The following is a 20,819-nucleotide window of genomic DNA, read 5'->3' as shown; positions in this document are numbered from 1 at the left end:
GTGTCCCCTATTGGGTGTGTCCGTGTCCCCTATTGGGTGTGTCCGTGTCCCCTATTGGGTGTGTCCGTGTCCCCTATTGGGAGTGTCCGTGTCCCCTATTGGGAGTGTCCGTGTCCCCTATTGGGAGTGTCCTTGTCCCCTATTGGGTGTAACCGTGTCCCCTATTGGGTGTGACCGTGTCCCCTATTGGGAGTGTCCTTGTCCCCTATTGGGTGTAACCGTGTCCCCTATTGGGTGTGACCGTGTCCCCTATTGGGTGTGACCGTGTCCCCTATTGGGTGTGTCCGTGTCCCCTATTGGGTGTGTCCGTGTCCCCTATTGGGTGTGTCCGTGTCCCCTATTGGGTGTGTCCGTGTCCCCTATTGGGTGTGTCCGTGTCCCCTATTGGGTGTGTCCGTGTCCCCTATTGGGTGTGTCCGTGTCCCCTATTGGGTGTGTCCGTGTCCCCTATTGGGAGTGCCCGTGTCCACTATTGGGTGTGTCCGTGTTCCCTATTGGCTGTGTCCGTGTCCACTATTGGGTGTTTCCGTGTCCCCTATTGGGTGTGTCCGTGTCCTCTATTGTGAGTGTCCGTGTCCTCTATTGTGAGTGTCCGTGTCCTCTATTGTGAGTGTCCGTGTCCTCTATTGTGAGTGTCCGTGTCCTCTATTGTGAGTGTCCGTGTCCCCTATTGGGAGTGTCCGTGTCCCCTATTGGGAGTGTCCGTGTCCCCTATTGGGAGTGTCCGTGTCCCCTATTGGGAGTGTCCGTGTCCCCTATTGGGAGTGTCCGTGTCCCCTATTGGGAGTGTCCGTGTCCCCTATTGGGAGTGTCCGTGTCCACTATTGGGAGTCTCCCTGTCCACTATTGGGAGTCTCCGTGTCCACTATTGGGAGTCTCCGTGTCCACTATTGGGAGTCTCCGTGTCCTCTATTGGGAGTCTCCGTGTCCTCTATTGGGTGTGTCCGTGTCCACTATTGGGTGTGTCCGTGTCCACTATTGGGTGTGTCCGTGTCCACTATTGGGTGTGTCCGTGTCCACTATTGGGTGTGTCTGTGTCCCCTATTGGAAGTGTCCGTGTCCACTATTGGGAGTGTCCGTGTCCACTATTGGGAATATCCCCTATTCGGAGGGTGCAAATACATTGTCTTATGGGACAATGCCGGGGAATTTAAAACCGTCCACTATTGGGTGGTGTCCACTAAGGCTGCAGTCACATCTCATTTTTGCAATACGGTTCCTGTATCCGGTTTCAGTGAAAAAAACGTATGGAACCGTATTGCAAACAATATGTATAGACATTTCATAAAAAAACGTATGGCAACATTTTGCATCATTTACGGTTTTATCCGTTTTTTCCCTGTCTCCAAAACCGTAGTCTACTACGGTTTTATGTCCAGGTGAAAAACCGGATACAACCCGTATAGTTTTTTTTAAAAATGGTGGTCTATGGGAACCGTACTGAACCGTATGTGCGTACGGTTCCATCCGGTTTGCACAATACGGTTTTGCAGGTTGCACATGCGCAGTGAACGCCGAAAGATCTTCCCACAAATAGAACAAGAAGAACTTTATTTAATTAGGGACAAACATAAAACCGTATACCGGACATCCGTTTTCAAACCGTATACGGTTTAAAACCGTAGAGAGGTCTATACGGTTGTACACGGTTGTATACGTTTCGGTCCGGTTTTGAGACATACGTTTTTTTTTTTTTTTTTTTTTTTTTTTAAACTGATGCAGGAACCATATTGCAAAAACGAGATGTGAATGCAGCCTTCTACGGGAGATTGTATGGTCACATGACTGATTTATCTTTATGGTCACATGATGTGACTGATATATCTGATTGTATGGTCACATGGGGGGAGATTTATCAAAACCTGTGCAAAAGAAGAGCATTGCAGTTGCCCATAGCAACCAATCAGATTTATTCTTTCATTTTTCACAGGCCTCTTCAAAAGTGAAAGAAACAATCTGATTGGTTGCTATGGGAAACCGCACCTCTCTTCTTCTGCACAGGTTGTGATCACATGATATGACTGCCATATCTGTTTGTACGGTCACATACCCAGTAGACCCACTCACTGCCAGGTTCCTTCGATAGCTCAGCTGGTAGAGCGGAGGACTGTAGTGGATTATCAATGCCGTCATCCTTAGGTCGCTGGTTCGATTCCGGCTCGAAGGAAAGTTTTTATTTTCCTACTTAAAATTATTTGGACGATCACGTGATGCTTTTGTATAGTTTTTATGTTGTGTAAATAATAGAACGTCTTTCTAAATTTCGATCTTTAATTGTATTCAGATATTGTAATTCCTTTGGCATTTTAACATTTGTTTTTCCCATATGGTCCACTAGGTGGTGCTGTTTTACTGCATAAACATAACTAACACTCCCATATAGGAATACAGTACTAAGTTTATCCTACTGTATTGGGGAGTTGTTTAAATAGCATTTCCCTATTCCAATCATATTGTTAGACTCTGTTTGCATAGGTTGGGCCACCTGGGGCTTATAAAATAGTTGCCCCCATTATTGTGTTAACCTTATGTCGTCCCATCTCCGGTAAAGACTTTTGGGGTAAAATTCAGAATTTTGGGCATTTTGTTGGCAAATTCTCCAGCTAGTCATTTTAGGAAGTATTGGGTGACGTTGTATGTACAGGGGTATTACTATATAGGCAGTGTTCCCCAATTTGTGGTTCTGCACCTGTTGTGAAACTACAACTCCCATCATGCCCTGACAGCCGAAGGCTGTCAGGGCATGATGGGAGTTGTAGTTTCTCAACAAGTAGAGCCACAGGTTGGGGGGCATTGTTGTGGTGCATTGTGGGTGGCACTGATCAGCTGCTGCCGACCCCTATTTTGAAGAAGCGTAACTGTTTATCTTTACAATAGAAGTTCTGCAGCAGCTGAGGTAAGACATAATGTATCCCTGTTACTATACAACTTGATCCGTGGGGGGTCTTACTTAGCCAGTCAGCTAGATAAAAGGGTCTGCGACCCACCAGGAAGCACTGTGCCCCCTTTATTGTTTACACCGTGCCATTAAAGGGCTGTCTTGTGGCTGTGCCTGGTACTGCAGCTCAGTTCCATTAAAAGGGTACCCCGGTGGAAAACTTTTATTTATTTATTTATTTTTAAATCAACTGGTGCCAGAAATGTAAACAGATTTGTAAATGACTTCTATTAAAAAATCTTTACCCTTCCAGTACTTTTTAGGAAATTCTTTTCTTTTTTAATTTCTTTTTTTTGTCTTGTCCACAGTGCTCTCTGCTGACACCTGATGCCCGTATCAGGAACTGTCCAGAGCAGGAGAAAATCCCCATAGCAAACCTAGGCTGCTCTGTACAGTTCCTGACACGGACAGAGGTGTCAGCAGAGAGCAGTGTGGACATGACAAAAAAGAAATTCAAAAAGAAAAGAATTTCCTCTGTAGCATACAGCTGCTAAAAAGTACTGGAAGGGTAAACATTTTTTAATAGAAGTCGTTTACAAATCTGTTTAACTTTCTGGCACCAGTTGATTTAAAAAAAAAAAAAAACGTTTTCCACCGGAGTACCCCTTTAACTCAGCTGACAGAAGTGCCAGGACTCGGACCCCCCCCACAATGAAATATCGATGACCCATCCGAAAGGGCTGACATGTATTTAACGACTTCTTGTTTTTTGCTCTTTTTGTCGCAGCTTTCATCCTTCCGTGTGACCGCGTGGCGTTATGACACTGACTAAAGGCTCCTTTACGTATTCCACCGGGGAGGAATATCATGGAGAATGGAGAGAAGGTAAGGACCGGGACGGACATCAACCTGATGGTAATTTTCTGTACAATATTCACAGAAATGGCTGAGACTTCACAGGTTTAAAGGGGTTATAACTAGCTGATTGGTCTGGATCTGACTGCTGGGACCCCCACGGATCAATAGAATATCAGTCAGGTGTCCGTCATGTGAGTAAACTGTCTATGGGGCTTCCAGATGTTGCCAAGTTCAGCGTCCCATAGAGAATGGGAAGCAGCAGGAGCCCTGTATGAACACTTCCACTCCATCTAGATCAGTGTTTCCCAACCAGGGTGCCTCCAGCTGTTGCAAAACTACAACTCCCAGCATGCCTGGACAGCCTTTGGCTTTCCGGGCATGCCTGGAGTTGTAGTTTTGCAACAGCTGGAGGCACCCTGGTTGGGAAACACTGATCTAGAGGGTAGGGATTGACATCCATTCTCATGATTAGTGGGGGTCCCAGCAGTCAGGCCCCCTCCAATCAGCTAGTTATCCCCTAACCTTTAATCACCCTTTGAGACATGTCGATAGCTGTGATCTGTGGGGGTCCGGCTGCTGAGACCCCCACTCATAGTTAGAGTGAAGGGACAGAAGAACTGTATTCCTTCTCTTCTGCAGGGGAGCGGCTTCTGTCCTTTTGTTCTAGCTATCAGTGGGGGGGGGGGGGGGGGGTCTTAACAACTGGACCCCCACCAGTCACTTGAAGTTGTTTAAAGGGAAAGAGTTCATCTGCACTGAACTCAATACTGTACACATAAATTGGTGAACTGGTTGCAGAGTTATAGCCCAAGTTGCCAGTAAGCTAAGGCTCAGTTCACACTGTCTTTGTGCCTCTGGGTCTGTTCGTCTCTTTTTTTTTTTTTTTTTTTGCGCCAAATGGACCCAGAGCGGCTCAGATCAAAATTAAAACCACTGGGCCCGAACGGATCCCATTGACTTGAATGGAGTCCATCAGGGATCCGGTATTTTATTAGAGTTAAGTGGAGAAAAAAAAATAGGACACATACTATTTTTTTTTTCCTCTGCTCAACTCCAGTTCTTTCATCGGACTGGCTGATGGAACTCCATTTACTGGAGCACGACGCAGTGTGAAAAAGCCAGAATCGTGTCCTTTGCGCAATAGAGGCAGAAGGTGTGAGGTGCAGAACTGCGTCCTATGCAATTCTGCATTCGCTCCTCCCCTCAGCTATTTGGAGATTGACAAAGATGCAGCGAGGGAAGGGACGTAGTCCTGTCATGGGGGGAAGTAGATCTATATCCCCATGACAGGAGCGGGGCTGTGCAGATCTATGCCCCCCCATTACAGGAGCGGGGCTGTGTGCAGATCTATGTCCCCCCATGAAAGGAGCGGGGCTGTGCAGATCTACGTCCCCCCATGACAGGAGCGGGGCTGTGCAGATCTATGCCCCCCCCATTACAGGAGCGGGGCTGTGTGCAGATCTATGTCCCCCCATGAAAGGAGCGGGGCTGTGTGCAGATCTATGTCCCCCCATTACAGGAGCGGGGCTGTGTGCAGATCTATGTCCCCCCATGAAAGGAGCGGGGCTGTGTGCAGATCTATGTCCCCCCATTACAGGAGCGGGGCTGTGTGCAGATCTATGTCCCCCCATGAAAGGAGCGGGGCTGTGCAGATCTACGTCCCCCCATGACAGGAGCGGGGCTGTGCAGATCTATGCCCCCCCATTACAGGAGCGGGGCTGTGTGCAGATCTACTTCCCCCCATTACAGGAGCGGGGCTGTGTGCAGATCTATGTCCCCCCATTACAGGAGCGGGGCTGTGCAGATCTACGTCCCCCCATTACAGGAGCGGGGCTGAGCAGATCTACGTCCCCCCATTACAGGAGCGGGGCTGTGTGCAGATCTACGTCCCCCCATTACAGGAGCGGGGCTGTGTGCAGATCTATGTCCCCCCATTACAGGAGCGGGGCTGTGCAGATCTACGTCCCCCCATTACAGGAGCGGGGCTGTGCAGATCTACGTCCCCCCATTACAGGAGCGGGGCTGAGCAGATCTACGTCCCCCCATTACAGGAGCGGGGCTGTGCAGATCTACGTCCCCCCATTACAGGAGCGGGGCTGTGCAGATCTACGTCCCCCCATTACAGGAGCGGGGCTGTGCAGATCTACGTCCCCCCATTACAGGAGCGGGGCTGTGCAGATCTATGCCCCCCCCCCCATTACAGGAGCGGGGCTGTGCAGATCTATGCCCCCCCCATTACAGGAGCGGGGCTGTGCAGATCTATGCCCCCCCATTACAGGAGCGGGGCTGTGCAGATCTATGCCCCCCCATTACAGGAGCGGGGCTGTGCAGATCTATGCCCCCCCATTACAGGAGCGGGGCTGTGTGCAGATCTACGCCCCCCATGACAGGAGCGGGGCTGTGTGCAGATCTACGTCCCCCCATGACAGGAGCGGGGCTGTGTGCAGATCTATGTCACCCATGACAGGAGCGGGGCTGTGTGCAGATCTATGTCACCCATGACAGGAGCGGGGCTATGTGCAGATCTACGCCCCCCCCATGACAGGAGCGGGGCTGTGTGCAGATCTACGCCCCCCCATGACAGGAGCGGGGCTATGTGCAGATCTACGCGCCCCCCCCCCCATGACAGGAGCGGGGCTATGTGCAGATCTACGTCCCCCCATTACAGGAGCGGGGCTGTGTGCAGATCTACGTCCCCCCATGACAGGAGCGGGGCTGTGTGCAGATCTACGCCCCCCATGACAGGAGCGGGGCTGTGTGCAGATCTATGCCCCCCCATGACAGGAGCGGGGCTGTGTGCAGATCTACGTCCCCCCATGACAGGAGCGGGGCTGTGTGCAGATCTACGTCCCCCCATGACAGGAGCGGGGCTGTGCAGATCTATGCCCCCCCATGACAGGAGCGGGGCTGTGTGCAGATCTACGTCCCCCCATTACAGGAGCGGGGCTGTGTGCAGATCTACGCCCCCCATGACAGGAGCGGGGCTGTGTGCAGATCTACGCCCCCCATGACAGGAGCGGGGCTGTGTGCAGATCTATGTCCCCCCATGACAGGAGCGGGGCTGTGCAGATCTATGCCCCCCCATGACAGGAGCGGGGCTGTGTGCAGATCTACGTCCCCCCATGACAGGAGCGGGGCTGTGTGCAGATCTACGTCCCCCCATGACAGGAGCGGGGCTGTGCAGATCTATGCCCCCCCATGACAGGAGCGGGGCTGTGTGCAGATCTACGTCCCCCCATGACAGGAGCGGGGCTGTGCAGATCTATGCCCCCCCATGACAGGAGCGGGGCTGTGTGCAGATCTACGTCCCCCCATGACAGGAGCGGGGCTGTGTGCAGATCTACGTCCCTCCTGCTGAGGGAGGTGCGAGGAGGGAGTTGAGGGATGTGGACAGTTGCGTCCTGCCACAGTTCTGCCTTCCCCTCGCTGTATCTTCGTCAATCTCCGAACAGCTGAGGGGAGGAGCGAACGCAGAACTGCATAGGACGCCTCACACCGTCTTTCTGAGCTTCCCTGCCTCCTTCCTCCATGCTGCCATGTGTCCGCCCATCTTCTGCATGTGCATAAATCTTCACACGAGCGCTCGGCTAAAATAGTAAGACATATAATGTAAGGCATGCTGGGAGTTGTAGTTTTGGGCACACTGTTTGGAATAGCATAAATAGAGTTTATAAGATGCCATCACCGTGACCATTAAAAGATTCAGTATCATTCTAAGCATGGCAAACTGTTCATGAAATGCAATTATAGGACAAAAAAAAAAATTATAATACAATTTTATTATTTTCTCCACAATAGAAATGCTATGCAAATGTAATTTGGGGACATTTATGAAAACCTATCCAGAGGAAAAGTTGCTGAGTTGCCCATAGCAACCAATCAGATCGCTTCTTTCATTTTTGAAAAGGCCTGTGGAAAAAGAAAGAAGCAATCTGATTGGTTGCTATGGGCAACTCAGCAACATTTCCTCTAGACAGGTTTTCATAAATCTCCCCCATTATTCTTTATTGTTGTATAACCTTCTCCCCCCTCCAAATATCTATAGATAGGACTAAGTCATTTATTTTTAGGCTGACCACAGGTCCGCTTTACTATTTACATCTGATACATTGCTAGAGTCTATAGCTGAAGGGTATAGGTGACTGTTTTTGGAGTTAGGGTGGGTTCACACCATGTTTTTCAAGTACATTTCCCGTATACGTTTTCATTATTGAAATCGCATGGAACCGTATTGAAAACCGTATACATAGACAAATAACTGAAAACCATATGCACCCCGATTGCGTACGGTTTGCTTGCAATACAGTTTTCTCCCGTACTCAAAACCGTAGTTGACCACAATTTTGTCTCCGGTTTAAAAAGCGTACTGCAACCGCATACGTTTTGTTTTTTTACATGGACATCAATGGGAAACGCACATGTATACAGTTCCATATGGGAAACCATATACGTTTTTTACTTTGCACATGCACATTTGCATCCTAAAGTCCCCACCCAAGACCCCTCCCATTAAAAATGGACAACATTTTCAAAAACGTATGGTTTTAAAAAAGATAAAAACGGACAGAACTGTATGCACTTTTAAAAACAGTATATGGTTTACTTTTTCCCATACTTTTCCATCCGTTTTTTTTTCCCATACGGTTTTCGTTAGAAAAACGGATTGAAAACAGTTCGGCAAAAACGTGATGTGAACCCAGCCTAAGTCTAGAATTGCCTGTAATAATTCAATGGCCCTGATAGGTTTCTATACCCCAGACACCCTTTATTTGGCCCTGGACAGAAGCTGCTGCAGTCTTAATGGGTACCCCGACGGAAAACAAACTTTTTAAAATCAACTGGTGCCAGAAAGTTAAACAGATTTGTAAATTACTTCTATAAAAAAAATCTTAATCCTTCCAGTACTTATTAGCTGCTGTATGCCCAACAGGAAGTTCTTTTCTATTTGAATTTCCTTTCTGTCTGACCACAGTGCTCTCTGCTGACACCTCTGTCCATTTTAGGAACTGTCCAGAGTAGGAGCAAATCCCCATAGCAAACCTCTCCTGCTCCGGACAGTTCCTAAAATGGACAGAGTTGTCAGCAGAGAACACTGTGGTCAGACTGAAAGGAAATTCCAAAAAGAAAATAACTTAACAGCAGCTAATAAGTACTGGAAGGATTAAGATTTTTATATAGAAGTAATTTTCAAATCTGTTTCACTTTCTGGCACCAGTTGATTAAAAAAAAATGTTTTCTAGGGGAGTACCCCTTTAATCCTTCCAGTACTGTATCAGCTGCTGTATACTACAGAGGAAGTTGTATTTCTTTCTGGAGTTCTTTTCTGACCACAGTGCTCTCTGCTGACACCTCTTTCCATGTCAGGAACTGTCCAGAGCAGGATAGGTTTGCTATGGGGATTTGCTCCTACTCTGGACAGTTCCTGATACAGACGGAGGTGTCAGCAGAGAGCGCTGTGGTCAGGCAGAAAGGAAATTCCAAAAAGAAAAGAACTTCCTGTGGAACTTAACAGCAGCTGATAAGTACTGGAAGGATTAAGATTTTTAAATAGTTGTAATTTACAAATCTGTTTAACTTTCTGGCACCAGTTGATTTATTTATTTTTTTTATTTGTTTTTCACCGGAGTACCCCTTTATGTACGTTTATGTAAGTAGGTAGGGCGAAGGGAAGAATTGACATGATATGCAACGCATTCTACTAGTTCTTACTCTATTAGGTATCGCCATGATGTCACTTCTGAAAAGGTGGCGAGTATGTTCAACATGATCCCGGCCTGATACATCACATCAGTGTTTCCCAACCTGGGGCAAAACTACAACTCCCAGCATGCCCGGACAGCCGAAGGCTGTCCGGGCATGCTGGGAGTTGTAGTTTTGCAACAGCTGGAGGTGTGTCATCCTGTACTATCCGCATAAATCTTGATGGCCTGACCGTTGGATACCAGTAGATAATTCATTAAAATAATAATAAACTAAAGTTCACCTTACTTTCCACCCGCAGGTCGCAGGCACGGCGTGGGCCAGTTATTGTTTGCAGACAGAGCGATGTATGTAGGACAGTTCGAGAACGGACTGTTCAGCGGCTTCGGGGTCCTGACCTTTCCTGATGGCTCAAGGTAAAAATATAAGTAGAACATGACCATTGTATTGAGCTCAATGGAGTTTATGCTGTACAGTGTCACACATATCATCCATAACATTTCCAAGTTTCCCCATAGAGGAAAAATATATATATACAGTGCTCCCTCAAGTTACAATATTAATTGGTTCCAGGACGACCATTGTATGTTGAAACCATTGTATGTTGAGTCCATAACTCTATGGAAACCTGGTAATTGGTTCTGAAGCCACCAAAATGTCATCCAAAAATAGGAAAAAAGTCAGGATTAAAAGAAAAATAAGTAGATAACTAATATAGATAAAGCAAATCCTTACATATAAAAGTAAGAAAGATCTGCTGGGAGCTGTAAATCACTGTCTGTGTCAGTGTTTCCCAACCAGGGTGCCTCCAGCTGTTGCAAAACTACAACTCCCAGCATACCCGGACAGCCGAAGGCTTCGGCTGTCCGGGCATGCTGGGAGTTGTAGTTTTGCAACAGCTGGAGGCGCCCTGGTTGGGAAACACTGGTCTATGTAGAGGACAGGAGCTTCTTCAGGGTCCTGTACAGTACACGCAATTTCCTAAAAAAGTTAAATGGAGCTGCCTTTACTTGGTGTCCAAAGGAGCAGCTAACTGTGACATAGGTTAAGAGTACAGAACATGTAATACCTCCCTGTACTGTAGGGGGCGCTACCAGACAGGAATTCAGCGCATGCACTTCAGTACTTTCGGGGAGAGGACACCTCTTCAGGTGTAACGGAGATTCAAGTTCGGCCACAGGCCTCTCACCACAGCCAAGCCAGATCACCCTGCTCTGTACTGACGAGGGGCAAACACCCCGAAACAGCTGTCTGCAGATGGGTCCTCTTTCCTTCTGGAGAGAGTTCTGGCTTGGCATAAATCCCAATCAGTTCTGAGACTTCTTAAATGGGCACTGTCATGAAAAATTATTTTTGATATGTTGTAGTACTTAAGTACTACAACATATCTCTAATATACTTTTATAAAAAAAAAAATGCTTTTAAAACATTTTAAAAGCAATTTGAAATTCGGCCACTAGGGGGCGCCCTCCTAGTGGCCGAATGCAGTGCGGAGTGACGTCACTGCAAAATTCCGACTGATTCCGGCAGGGCATCAGTCGAAATTTTGCGCAGGCGCAGTAACAGCCAGGGCTGCGCATCGGCTTCCCGCACTCGCCGACGGCCCTGCTGCAAGGTGCGGGGGGTTGGCTGCTCCTGCAAGGTACGGGGGGCGCAAGGGTGCTGCTGCAGGGTACGGGGCCGGGGCGCTGCTGCAAGATACGGGGGAGGTACGGGGGGCGCGGGGGGTGTTTGGGTGTTACTCACCGAGCGGCAGGAAGAGGCTCCCCTGCACCCGTCCCTCCCGCATCGGCTCCCGGCTCACTCCTTCCCCCATGAAGCTCCTGTCCTGGGTGCCTCCAGTTGTTTTACCACTACAACTCCCAGCATGCCCTGACAGCCAATAGATGTCAGGGCATGCTGGGAGTTGTAGTGGTGAAACAGCTGGAGGCACCCTGTTAGGAGAACCAAGGGTGGAAGTTGGCCCCCCCAGCAGGCATCTGTGACGTGGTGCCTGCTGGGGAAGTCTGCCTGGTAGCGAGCACACTACCAGGCAGACTAAATGCCATTTTAAAAATAGTAAAAAAATAAAAATAAAGGCAGGGAGGGGGTTAGGGATAGAAGGGCAATAGGCAGGGACAGAAAAAAAAAAACATGATGGTGGGAGCTACCCTTTAAATGGAGCCTGAGCTGTTTTAGCAGGACACACTAGCTGTGAAGGGGGTGTGGTGAGCTAATTTAAATATTTTCTTATAACATATATATATATATATATATATATATATATATATATATATAATCTCCCAATGTATATAATATTTCTTAAAGGGGGACTCCCATCCCAGACATTTACAGCCTATCCGCTAGGTATTCCATACATGTCTGATAGCTGCAGATCATACCTGGGACTTGCAGGTATCGCAACACTGCAACCTCGCTCCTAGCCCTCAGGATGATCGGGGCTGTCCCTGACATCTCCGATCATCGCTATTTTCCGGGTGATCGGGTCACCAGAGACCCGATCAGCCCGGAATAGCAGAAAATCACATGCGGGGATCGGAATTCCCACGGGCATATGCATACGCCCCACGTCCTTAAGGACTCGGGATGCAGGGCGTATGCATACGCCCAGCGTCCTCAACAGGTTAAAGGGGTTTTATTTTTATTTAAATCAACTGGTACCAGAAAGTTAAACAGATTTGTAAATTACTTCTATTAAACAATCTTAATCCTTCCTGTACTTATTAGCTGCTGAATACTTCAGAGGAAATTATTTTCTTTTTGGAACACAGAGCTCTCTGCGGACATCACAAGCACAATGCTCTCTGCTGACATCTCTGTCCATTTTACGAACTGTCCAGAGCAGCATATGTTTGCTAACCTTAAAGGTGGAAAACTTTTTTTTTAAATGAACTGGTGCCAGAAAGTTGAACAGATTTGTAAATGACTTCTATTTAAAAATCTCAATCCTTTCAGTACTTATAAGCAGCTATATGCTACAGAGGAAATTCTATTCTTTTTGAATTTCTTTTATCTTGTCCAAAGTGCTCTCTGCTGACACCTCTGTCCGTGTCAGGAATTGTCCAGAGCAGGAGAGGTTTGCAATGGGAATTTTCTCCTGCTCTGTACAGTTCCTGACATGGACAGAGGTGTCAGCAGAGAGCGCTGTGGACAAGACAAAAAAGAAATTCAAAAATAAAAGAATTTACTCTGTAGCATACAGCTGCTAATAAGTACTGGAAGGGTAAAGATTTTTTAATAGAAGTCATTTACAAATCTGTCTGGCAACTTTCTGGCAACAGTTGATTTAAAAAAAAAATAATTTCACTGGAGTTCCCCTTTAATGATCTCCTGCACAGGACCCCGGCTCTCGACGCTCAATGTTCCGGCTTCTCCCCTGAGCGCTACATCCCCCATCTTCAAAGACGCGCTCGTGCTGAACAGCAGGGACGGCCTGGCTGAGGCTGCGACAGTTTTTCAAAACCAGAGTACCCCTTTAACTCTTATAGACATTGAAGGGGTACTACGGTGAAAAGCTATTATTTTTTTTTTTTAAATAAACTGGTGCCAGAAAGATAAACAGATTTGTAAATGACTTCTGTTTAAAAATCTTAATACTTCCAGTACTTATCAGCTGCTGTATACTACGGAGGAAGTTCTTTTCTTTTTGAATTTATTTTCTGTCTGACCACAGTGCTCTCTGCTGACACCTCTGTCCATGTCAGGAACAGTCCAGAGTAGGAGCAAATCCCCATAGCAAACCCCTTCTGCTCTGGACAGTTCCTGAGACAGACAGTGGTGTCAGCAGGGAGCACTGTGGTAAGACTGGAAAGAAATTTAAAAAGAAAAGAACTCCCTGTGGAGAATACAGCAGCTGATATGTACTGGAAGAATTAAGATTTTTAAATAGAAGTAATATACAAACCTGTTTAACGTTGATTTAAAAAAAAAAAAAAATGGTTTTTCACCGGAGTACCCCTTTAATGACAGTTGCATAAACTATGCAAAACAACCTACTCTCTTTTTTTTGGAATCCCGGCCACTGCAACCAGGCTGGATAAGGACAGGGGGCCCTATTTTCTACCGGTTGGTGCTGGGGGGGAGCGATCCACATTTGTCATTTAGACATTTATGTTAGATCCCGTGATTATGGGATAAATATTTGATGATTTTTTTTTTACTTTTATATCCTATTGATGCCCTATGTGTTTTTCTATAAGGTATGAAGGGGAGTTCCTTCAAGGAAAGTTTCAAGGAGCAGGCGTGTTTACCAGATACGACAAGATAAAATATGAGGGGGAGTTCAAAGGGGGTCGCGTTGAAGGCTATGGTAAGTTTACTTTTATGGCTTGTATCTTTTTAGCCCATAAATCTGTTCAATAAAACAATTATTGCCAAGTAGGGAGGACTGACCTTCATTGTTAGGATGTAGGTGTGGTGCCATGATTCTGCCAGTGTTATGGGATGGCTCCCAGGATTGGAAAACACACAGTAATGATCTGATGTGGGTGATAACAGCATAAATATTAGGTGAATAGTCTCCTAGTGGGGGGGGGGGGTTGATACTCTGCTCAGCTATATATACATTATAAAGGGCGTCCCCTGCTCAGCTATATATATATACATTATAGAGGGTGTCCCCTGCTCAGCTATATATATATACATTATAGAGGGCGTCCCCTGCTCAGCTGTATATACATTATAGAGGGCGTCCCCTGCTCAGCTATATATATACATTATAAAGGGCGTCCCCTGCTCATATATATATACATTATAGAGGGCGTCCCCTGCTCATATATATATACATTATAGAGGGCGTCCCCTGCTCATATATATATACATTATAGAGGGCGTCCCCTGCTCATATATATATACATTATAGAGGGCGTCCCCTGCTCAGCTATATATATATACATTATAGAGGGCGTCCCCTGCTCAGCTATATATATATACATTATAGAGGGCGTCCCCTGCTCAGCTATATATATACATTATAGAGGGCATCCCCTGCTCAGATATATATATACATTATAGAGGGCGTCCCCTGCTCAGCTATATATATACATTATAGAGGGCGTCCCCTGCTCAGCTATATATACATTATAGAGGGCGTCCCCTGCTCAGCTATATATATATACATTATAGAGGGCGTCCCCTGCTCAGCTATATATATACATTATAGAGGGCGTCCCCTGCTCAGCTATATATACATTATAGAGGGCGTCCCCTGCTCAGCTATATATATACATTATAGAGGGCGTCCCCTGCTCAGCTATATATATACATTATAGAGGGCGTCCTCTGCTCAGCTATATATACATTATAGAGGGCGTCCCCTGCTCAGCTATATATATACATTATAGAGGGCGTCCCCTGCTCAGCTGTATATATACATTATAGAGGGCGTCCCCTGCTCAGCTATATAGACATTATAGAGGGCGTCCCCTGCTCAGCTATATAGACATTATAGAGGGCGTCCCCTGCTCAGCTATATAGACATTATAGAGGGCGTCCCCTGCTCAGCTATATATACATTATAGAGGGCGTCCCCTGCTCAGCTATATATATACATTATAGAGGGCGTCCCCTGCTCAGCTATATATACATTATAGAGGGCATCCTCTGCTCAGCTATATATACATTATAGAGGGCGTCCCCTGCTCAGCTGTATATACATTATAGAGGGCGTCCCCTGCTCAGCTATATATACATTATAGAGGGTGTCCCCTGCTCAGCTATATATATATATACATTATAGAGGGCGTCCCCTGCTCAGCTATATATACATTATAGAGGGCGTCCCCTGCTCAGCTATATATATACATTATAGAGGGCGTCCCCTGCTCAGCTATATATATACATTATAGAGGGCATCCTCTGCTCAGCTATATATACATTATAGAGGGCGTCCCCTGCTCAGCTGTATATACATTATAGAGGGCGTCCCCTGCTCAGCTGTATATACATTATAGAGGGCGTCCCCTGCTCAGCTGTATATACATTATAGAGGGCATCCTCTGCTCAGCTGTATATACATTATAGAGGGCGTCCCCTGCTCAGCTGTATATACATTATAGAGGGCGTCCCCTGCTCAGCTGTATATACATTATAGAGGGCGTCCCCTGCTCAGCTGTATATACATTATAGAGGGGGTTCCTCTCTCAGCTTTTTTGAAATCATAGGGGAGTATTCTGCTTGGCTTTATGGACATCATAGAGGGGGTCCCCTGCTCAGCTTTTTGGAAATCATAAGGGGGGTCCCACTTTGCTATATGGACATCATAGAGGGGGTCCTCTGCTCAACTATATGGACATCATAGAGGGGGTCCTCTGCTCAGGACCCCTCTGTTTAGTTTATGCAGATTAGATTAATGTTGCTGCCAATTTTGACAGGATCGGCAAATCCTGGAAATATGCAAACGGCTGCTGGATTCAACATGTTCTGTCCTCAGGGGAGATAAAATGCCATATATCTGGCAGTGGCTTAATTACTATTCCCGTTTCCAACACATGCACGCCCACCCAATCTCAGCATGCACATGTATGGGGATGTTGTGAGGAATAGGTTGGTTCCTCTTTTAACTCTTTAGTATAATGCAGTGCTCTTTAAAGGGGTACTACCTTTTTTTTTTTTAATCAACTGGTGCCAGAAAGTTAAACAGATTTGTAAATTACTTCTTTTAGGGTATGTTCAGACATGCGGCTTTACAGCGTATTTTACGCTGCGGATCCGCCGCTGAAGGACCTCTGTATGGTGCCCTTAAATGTGCCTGCTTGGAGCGGCAATACGCCGCTCTGAGCAGACACACTGCGATGTGCGAGTCACCGCGCATGCGCGGTGTACTCGCACACATCGCGGCCGCTTCCCCTGCTCATTGAGCTAGGCCGAGAGCTGCCGCGGCGTGCGTGTATACTGCGCATGCGAGACTCGCACATCGCAGTGTGTCTGCTCGTAGCGGCGTATTGCCCCTCCGAGCAGGCACATATAAAGGCAGCATATAGGAGGTCCTTTAGCGGCGGATCCTCAGCAAAATACGCTGCGAACCGCACGTACCCTTAAAAAATTCATCCTTACAGTACTTATTAGCTGCTGAATACTACAGAGGAAATTCTTTTCTTTTTGGAACACAGAGCTTTCTGCTGACATCACGAGCACAGTGCTCTCTGCTGACATCTCTGTCCGTTTTAAGAATTGTCCAGAGTAGGAGAAAATCCCCATATCAAACATATGCTGCTCTGGACAGTTCCTAAAATGGACAGAGATGTCAGCAGAGAGCACTGTGGTCATGATGCCAGCCATCTGTGTTCCAAAAAGAAAAGAATTTCCTCTGTAGTATTCAGCAGCTAATAAGTATTGGAAGGATTAAAAAATTTTTTATTTTATTTTAAAATCTGTTTTATTTTCTAGTACCCCTTTAACCTGTGGCTCTCCAGCTGTTGCAAAACTACAACTCCCATCATGCCCTGACAGCCTTCGGCTGTCAGGGCATGATGGGAGTTGTAGTTTTGCAACAGCTGGAGAGCCGCGGACTGAAAAACGCTGATGTAAAGTATTATTATTTTTGGCTTTATAATTTAGAACCTCATAAACCTTCCCAGTTTCCCGCCCTAGACCCGCTCAGTTATCTGCTTTTCGCACGCACAGGTCTTCTGACGTTTTCGGACGGTTCCCATGGAATGCAGAGGAGCGAAGGTCTCTTCGAGAACAATAAACTGGTAAAGAGAGAGAAATGTCAAGCCGCAATCCAGAGGGCCGTAAGTGCCTCCAAAGCGTCCTGCTGCCTGGCCGCCAACCAAGTCTAAGAGGACGGATGCGTCACCGATCACATTCTACAAGTGCACTCACTTTTTGGATAATTTTTTATTTTCTTTTTTTTTTCCTTTCGCTTGTTTACACTGCTTGCTGGTAAAAGCAGACAGACTGCTGTATTTAACACTCTGAATGGCATATAGCACTATAGAAATATATATATATACGGTGCATTCGGAAAGTTTTCAGACCCTTTCACTTTTGTTTCACACTTTGTTAGGTTGCGTCTTGTTCTAAAAAAAAACAAAAACAACATACCGTATTTTTTCGCCGTATAAGACGCACTTTTTCTTCCCCCAAAACTGGGGGGGAAAAGTCGGTGCGTCTTATACGGCGAATACACACCTATCGCGGCGGTCCCTGCGGCCATCGACGGCCGGGACCCGCGGCTAATACAGGACATCACCGATCGTGGTGATGCCCTGTATTAACCCTTCAGACGCGGCGATCAAAGCTGACCGCCGCGTCTGAAGGGAAAGTGACACTAACCCGGCTGTTCAGTCGGGCTGTTCGGGACCGCCGCGATTTCACCGCGGCGGTCCCGAACAGCCCGACTGAATAGCCGGGTTAGTGCTTACAGGACACCGGGAGGGACCTTACCTGCCTCCTCGGTGTCTTCTCCGTTCAGGGATCCCCTGTATGGCCGGCGCTCTCCTTCCTCGTCATTACGTCGTCGCGTACGTGCGTCGGCGTGCGTAACGACGTGATGGCGGCGACGGAGAGCGAGGATACCTGGCCGGCAGCAGAGACGTTCTGGAGCGACGGGGACACGGCGACAGCGATGGAGCGACATCCAGGGCAGCGGTGACTGGTCCGGAGCGGCGGGGACACGTGAGTATTACCTCCTATGCAGTGGTCTTCAATCTGCGGACCTCCAGATGTTGCAAAACTACAACTCCCAGCATGCCCGGATAGCCAACGGCTGTCCGGGCATGCTGGGAGTTGTAGTTTTGCAACATCTGGAGGTCCGCAGGTTGAAGACCACTATAGGGTTCAAAATCTTTATTTTTTTTAGATTTTGCACCTATAAATTGGGTGCGTCTTATACGCCGGTGCGTCCTATAGGGCGAAAAATACGGGTAAAATAAATTAAAAATTCAAATTTTTTCACATCATTCTGCACAATACACGGTACAGAATGTTAGAAATTTTTGCAACTGTATTAAAAAGAAAAAAAATCTAAAAATTCCTATGGATATAAGTATTCAGACCCTTTGCTATGACATTTGTTATTTATCTCTGGCTCCTCCCATTTCTCTTGTTCATCTCTGGGATGTTTCGTGACTGGAGTCACCTGTGGTAAATTCAGGGGATTAGACTGGACTTGGGAAAGACACAGCCCTGTCTATAAGGTGTCATGGCTGACAATGTATATCAAAGCAACAATCAAGCCATAAGAGGGGGGGAGGGGGGGAGAACTGCCTGTAGAGCTCAGGGGCGCAGGATTGTGTGGAGGCACAGATCCGAAGAAGGGGACAAAAAAAAATCACAGCACAGTGACCTCCATAATTCTTTAAAGTTTGGAAACAACAGTACTTTTCCTTAAAGGGGTACTCCACTGGAAAAAAAAATTTAAATCAACTGGTGCCAGAAAGTTAAACAGATTTGTAAATTACTTCTATTAAAAAAATCTTAATCCTTCCAGTACTTATCAGCTGCTGTATGCTCCACAGGAATTTCTTTTCTTTTTGAATTTCTTTTCTGTCTGACCACAGTGCTCTCTGCTGACACATCTGTCCATGTCAGGAACTGTCCAGAGCAGGATAGGTTTTCTATGGAGATTTGCTCCTACGCTAGACAGTTTCTGACGTGGACAGAGGTGTCAGCAGAGAGCACTGTGGTCAGACAGAAAAGAAATTCAAAAAAGAAAAGAACTTCCTGTGGAGCATACAGCAGTTGCATGGATTAAAGGGGAACTCTGGTGGAAAACTTTTTTTAAATTTTTTTTATTTTTTTATGAACTGGTGCCAGAAAGTTAAACAGATTTGTAAATTACTTCTATTTAAAAATCTTAATCCCTTCGAACGCTGGAGCCGATGCCGGGAGCTCGTGACATCATAGCCCCGCCCCCTCATGACTTCACGCCCTGCCCCCCTTTAAATGAGAACCTGATCCAGACTGTGCCGGACCTTCAGAGAAGGATAGCAGAAAATCCCCAAATCTAGGTGTGCAAACCTTGCGGCCTCATCCTCAAGAAGACTGGGGGCTGGAATGGCTGCCAAATGGTTTCAACCAAGTCCTGAGTAAGAAGTTTGAATACTTATGTCACCGCAAGATTTTAGTTTTTCTTTTTCAACAATTTATCAAAGATTTCTAACATTCCTTTATCACTTTTTTATTATGGGGTAAGTGCGGAATAATGGGGGAAACTTTATTCTCTTTTTTTTAATTTTTTTATTATTATTTTTTATTATTATTATTATTTATCATTATTATTATTATTATTTATTATTATTATTATTATTTTAGCACAGGGAGCAACTTAACAAAATGTAAAATTAGTGAAAAGGTCTGAAAGCTTTCTGAATGCACTGTAGGTTTTCATTTAATACGGGGACAGAATCTTCTTCTATGTAAAAAGCTGCTGCTTAACCCTTTCAAGTGCAATGGAACTTCTACAGTGCCTCCTCCAGGGGATTAAAAAAAAAAAAAGAGCCCACCTCTGCTTCAGCAGCTCAGAATGAATACAATTCCTGCAGTATATTCTGACACCCATTCCCTTCACAGGGTTTGTATTATTTTTTTTTTTTTCGTCTTTGCACAGTATCAAAGTTATTTTGCATGGGCATTATATTTTGGGGACTGGAAAGTCTGAAGAACGTCCTCACAACCTTGGAAGAAGTGACAAAGACGTGGACTGACATTTCTCCCAATGGTGTATATACCATAGCGGTGCACCTCCCTGCCTAAGGAAGGGGCACCCCCAGGTATAGGTATATGCCATTGCTCTCCATCACTACAATAGCATACAAAGGCAAGTGGAACCGGCTTTTGAGGACTTGGGATGGGGGACATGGTGGTGACTAAGGGGCCTTGTATTGTCTATGTGCGCCATTTATATAGTTAATATCCGTACTGCATAGGCATCAGTCATATAGATATAATGCATTGTTATAATCAGCAATAATATGGTGCAAATCCTTAGCCAGATATTACAGGTAAAAAGCAAGTATTTGCATGGGGTTTTTTAAGAATGTTCAGGTACTGTATGTATGGGGTTGTATTGGGGTTTACTAACAGGTATATAGGTACACAAGAAAGTAAGTCGGCCAAACCCACTGGTTGACTATATCATGTAAAGAACATCTAAGTCATTGTTTCCCAACAGTGTGCCTCCAGCTGTTGCAAAACTACAACTCCCAGCATGCCCGGACAGCCTTCGGCTGTCCGGGCATGCTGGGAGTTGTAGTTTTGCAACAGCTGGAGGCACACTGTTGGGAAACAACGGTTTAGCTGTTTCCGAATTGCCTTGTACCAAAAGACAAGTGGGTTGCAGGGAGTTGCAAACTACAAACTTACTGACGGAAACTTGATTGCAGTATTTTTGAGGTATTTTATTTATAAATTTTTTTCCTTATTTGACCCATAGGGGGCA

General features: G+C 46.2%; 1 protein-coding gene and 1 non-coding gene across 5 annotated transcripts in view; both read left to right on the top strand.

Annotated features, from left to right (window-relative positions):
* The window catches only part of MORN4 (MORN repeat containing 4), a 51,427-nt gene extending 33,336 nt beyond the window's left edge, over positions 1 to 18,091 (top strand). For 2 of the 4 annotated variants that reach the window (XM_056530874.1, XM_056530875.1), the window contains exons 2-5: positions 3,666 to 3,793; positions 9,738 to 9,852; positions 13,636 to 13,745; positions 17,060 to 18,091. In XM_056530874.1, coding sequence (XP_056386849.1) covers positions 3,697 to 3,793; positions 9,738 to 9,852; positions 13,636 to 13,745; positions 17,060 to 17,217 — 480 coding nt within the window. In that variant the 5' untranslated portion in view covers positions 3,666 to 3,696 and the 3' untranslated portion in view covers positions 17,218 to 18,091. The remainder of the gene's footprint in view (positions 1 to 3,665; positions 3,794 to 9,737; positions 9,853 to 13,635; positions 13,746 to 17,059) is intronic. The other 2 variants (XM_056530878.1, XM_056530876.1) reach the window with 2 other exon arrangements.
* On the top strand, positions 2,077 to 2,167 carry TRNAY-GUA (transfer RNA tyrosine (anticodon GUA)). The gene is given in 2 exon segments: positions 2,077 to 2,113; positions 2,132 to 2,167. It is a non-coding gene; the product is annotated as a tRNA-Tyr (tRNA).
* Positions 18,092 to 20,819: the final 2,728 nt, after the last annotated feature.

Source organism: Hyla sarda, chromosome 7 (genome assembly GCF_029499605.1).
Source record: "Hyla sarda isolate aHylSar1 chromosome 7, aHylSar1.hap1, whole genome shotgun sequence".
Classification (NCBI taxonomy): domain Eukaryota; kingdom Metazoa; phylum Chordata; class Amphibia; order Anura; family Hylidae; genus Hyla; species Hyla sarda.
Note: the sequence above shows the minus strand (reverse complement) of the source record. Positions and strands in the feature narration are given on the sequence as shown.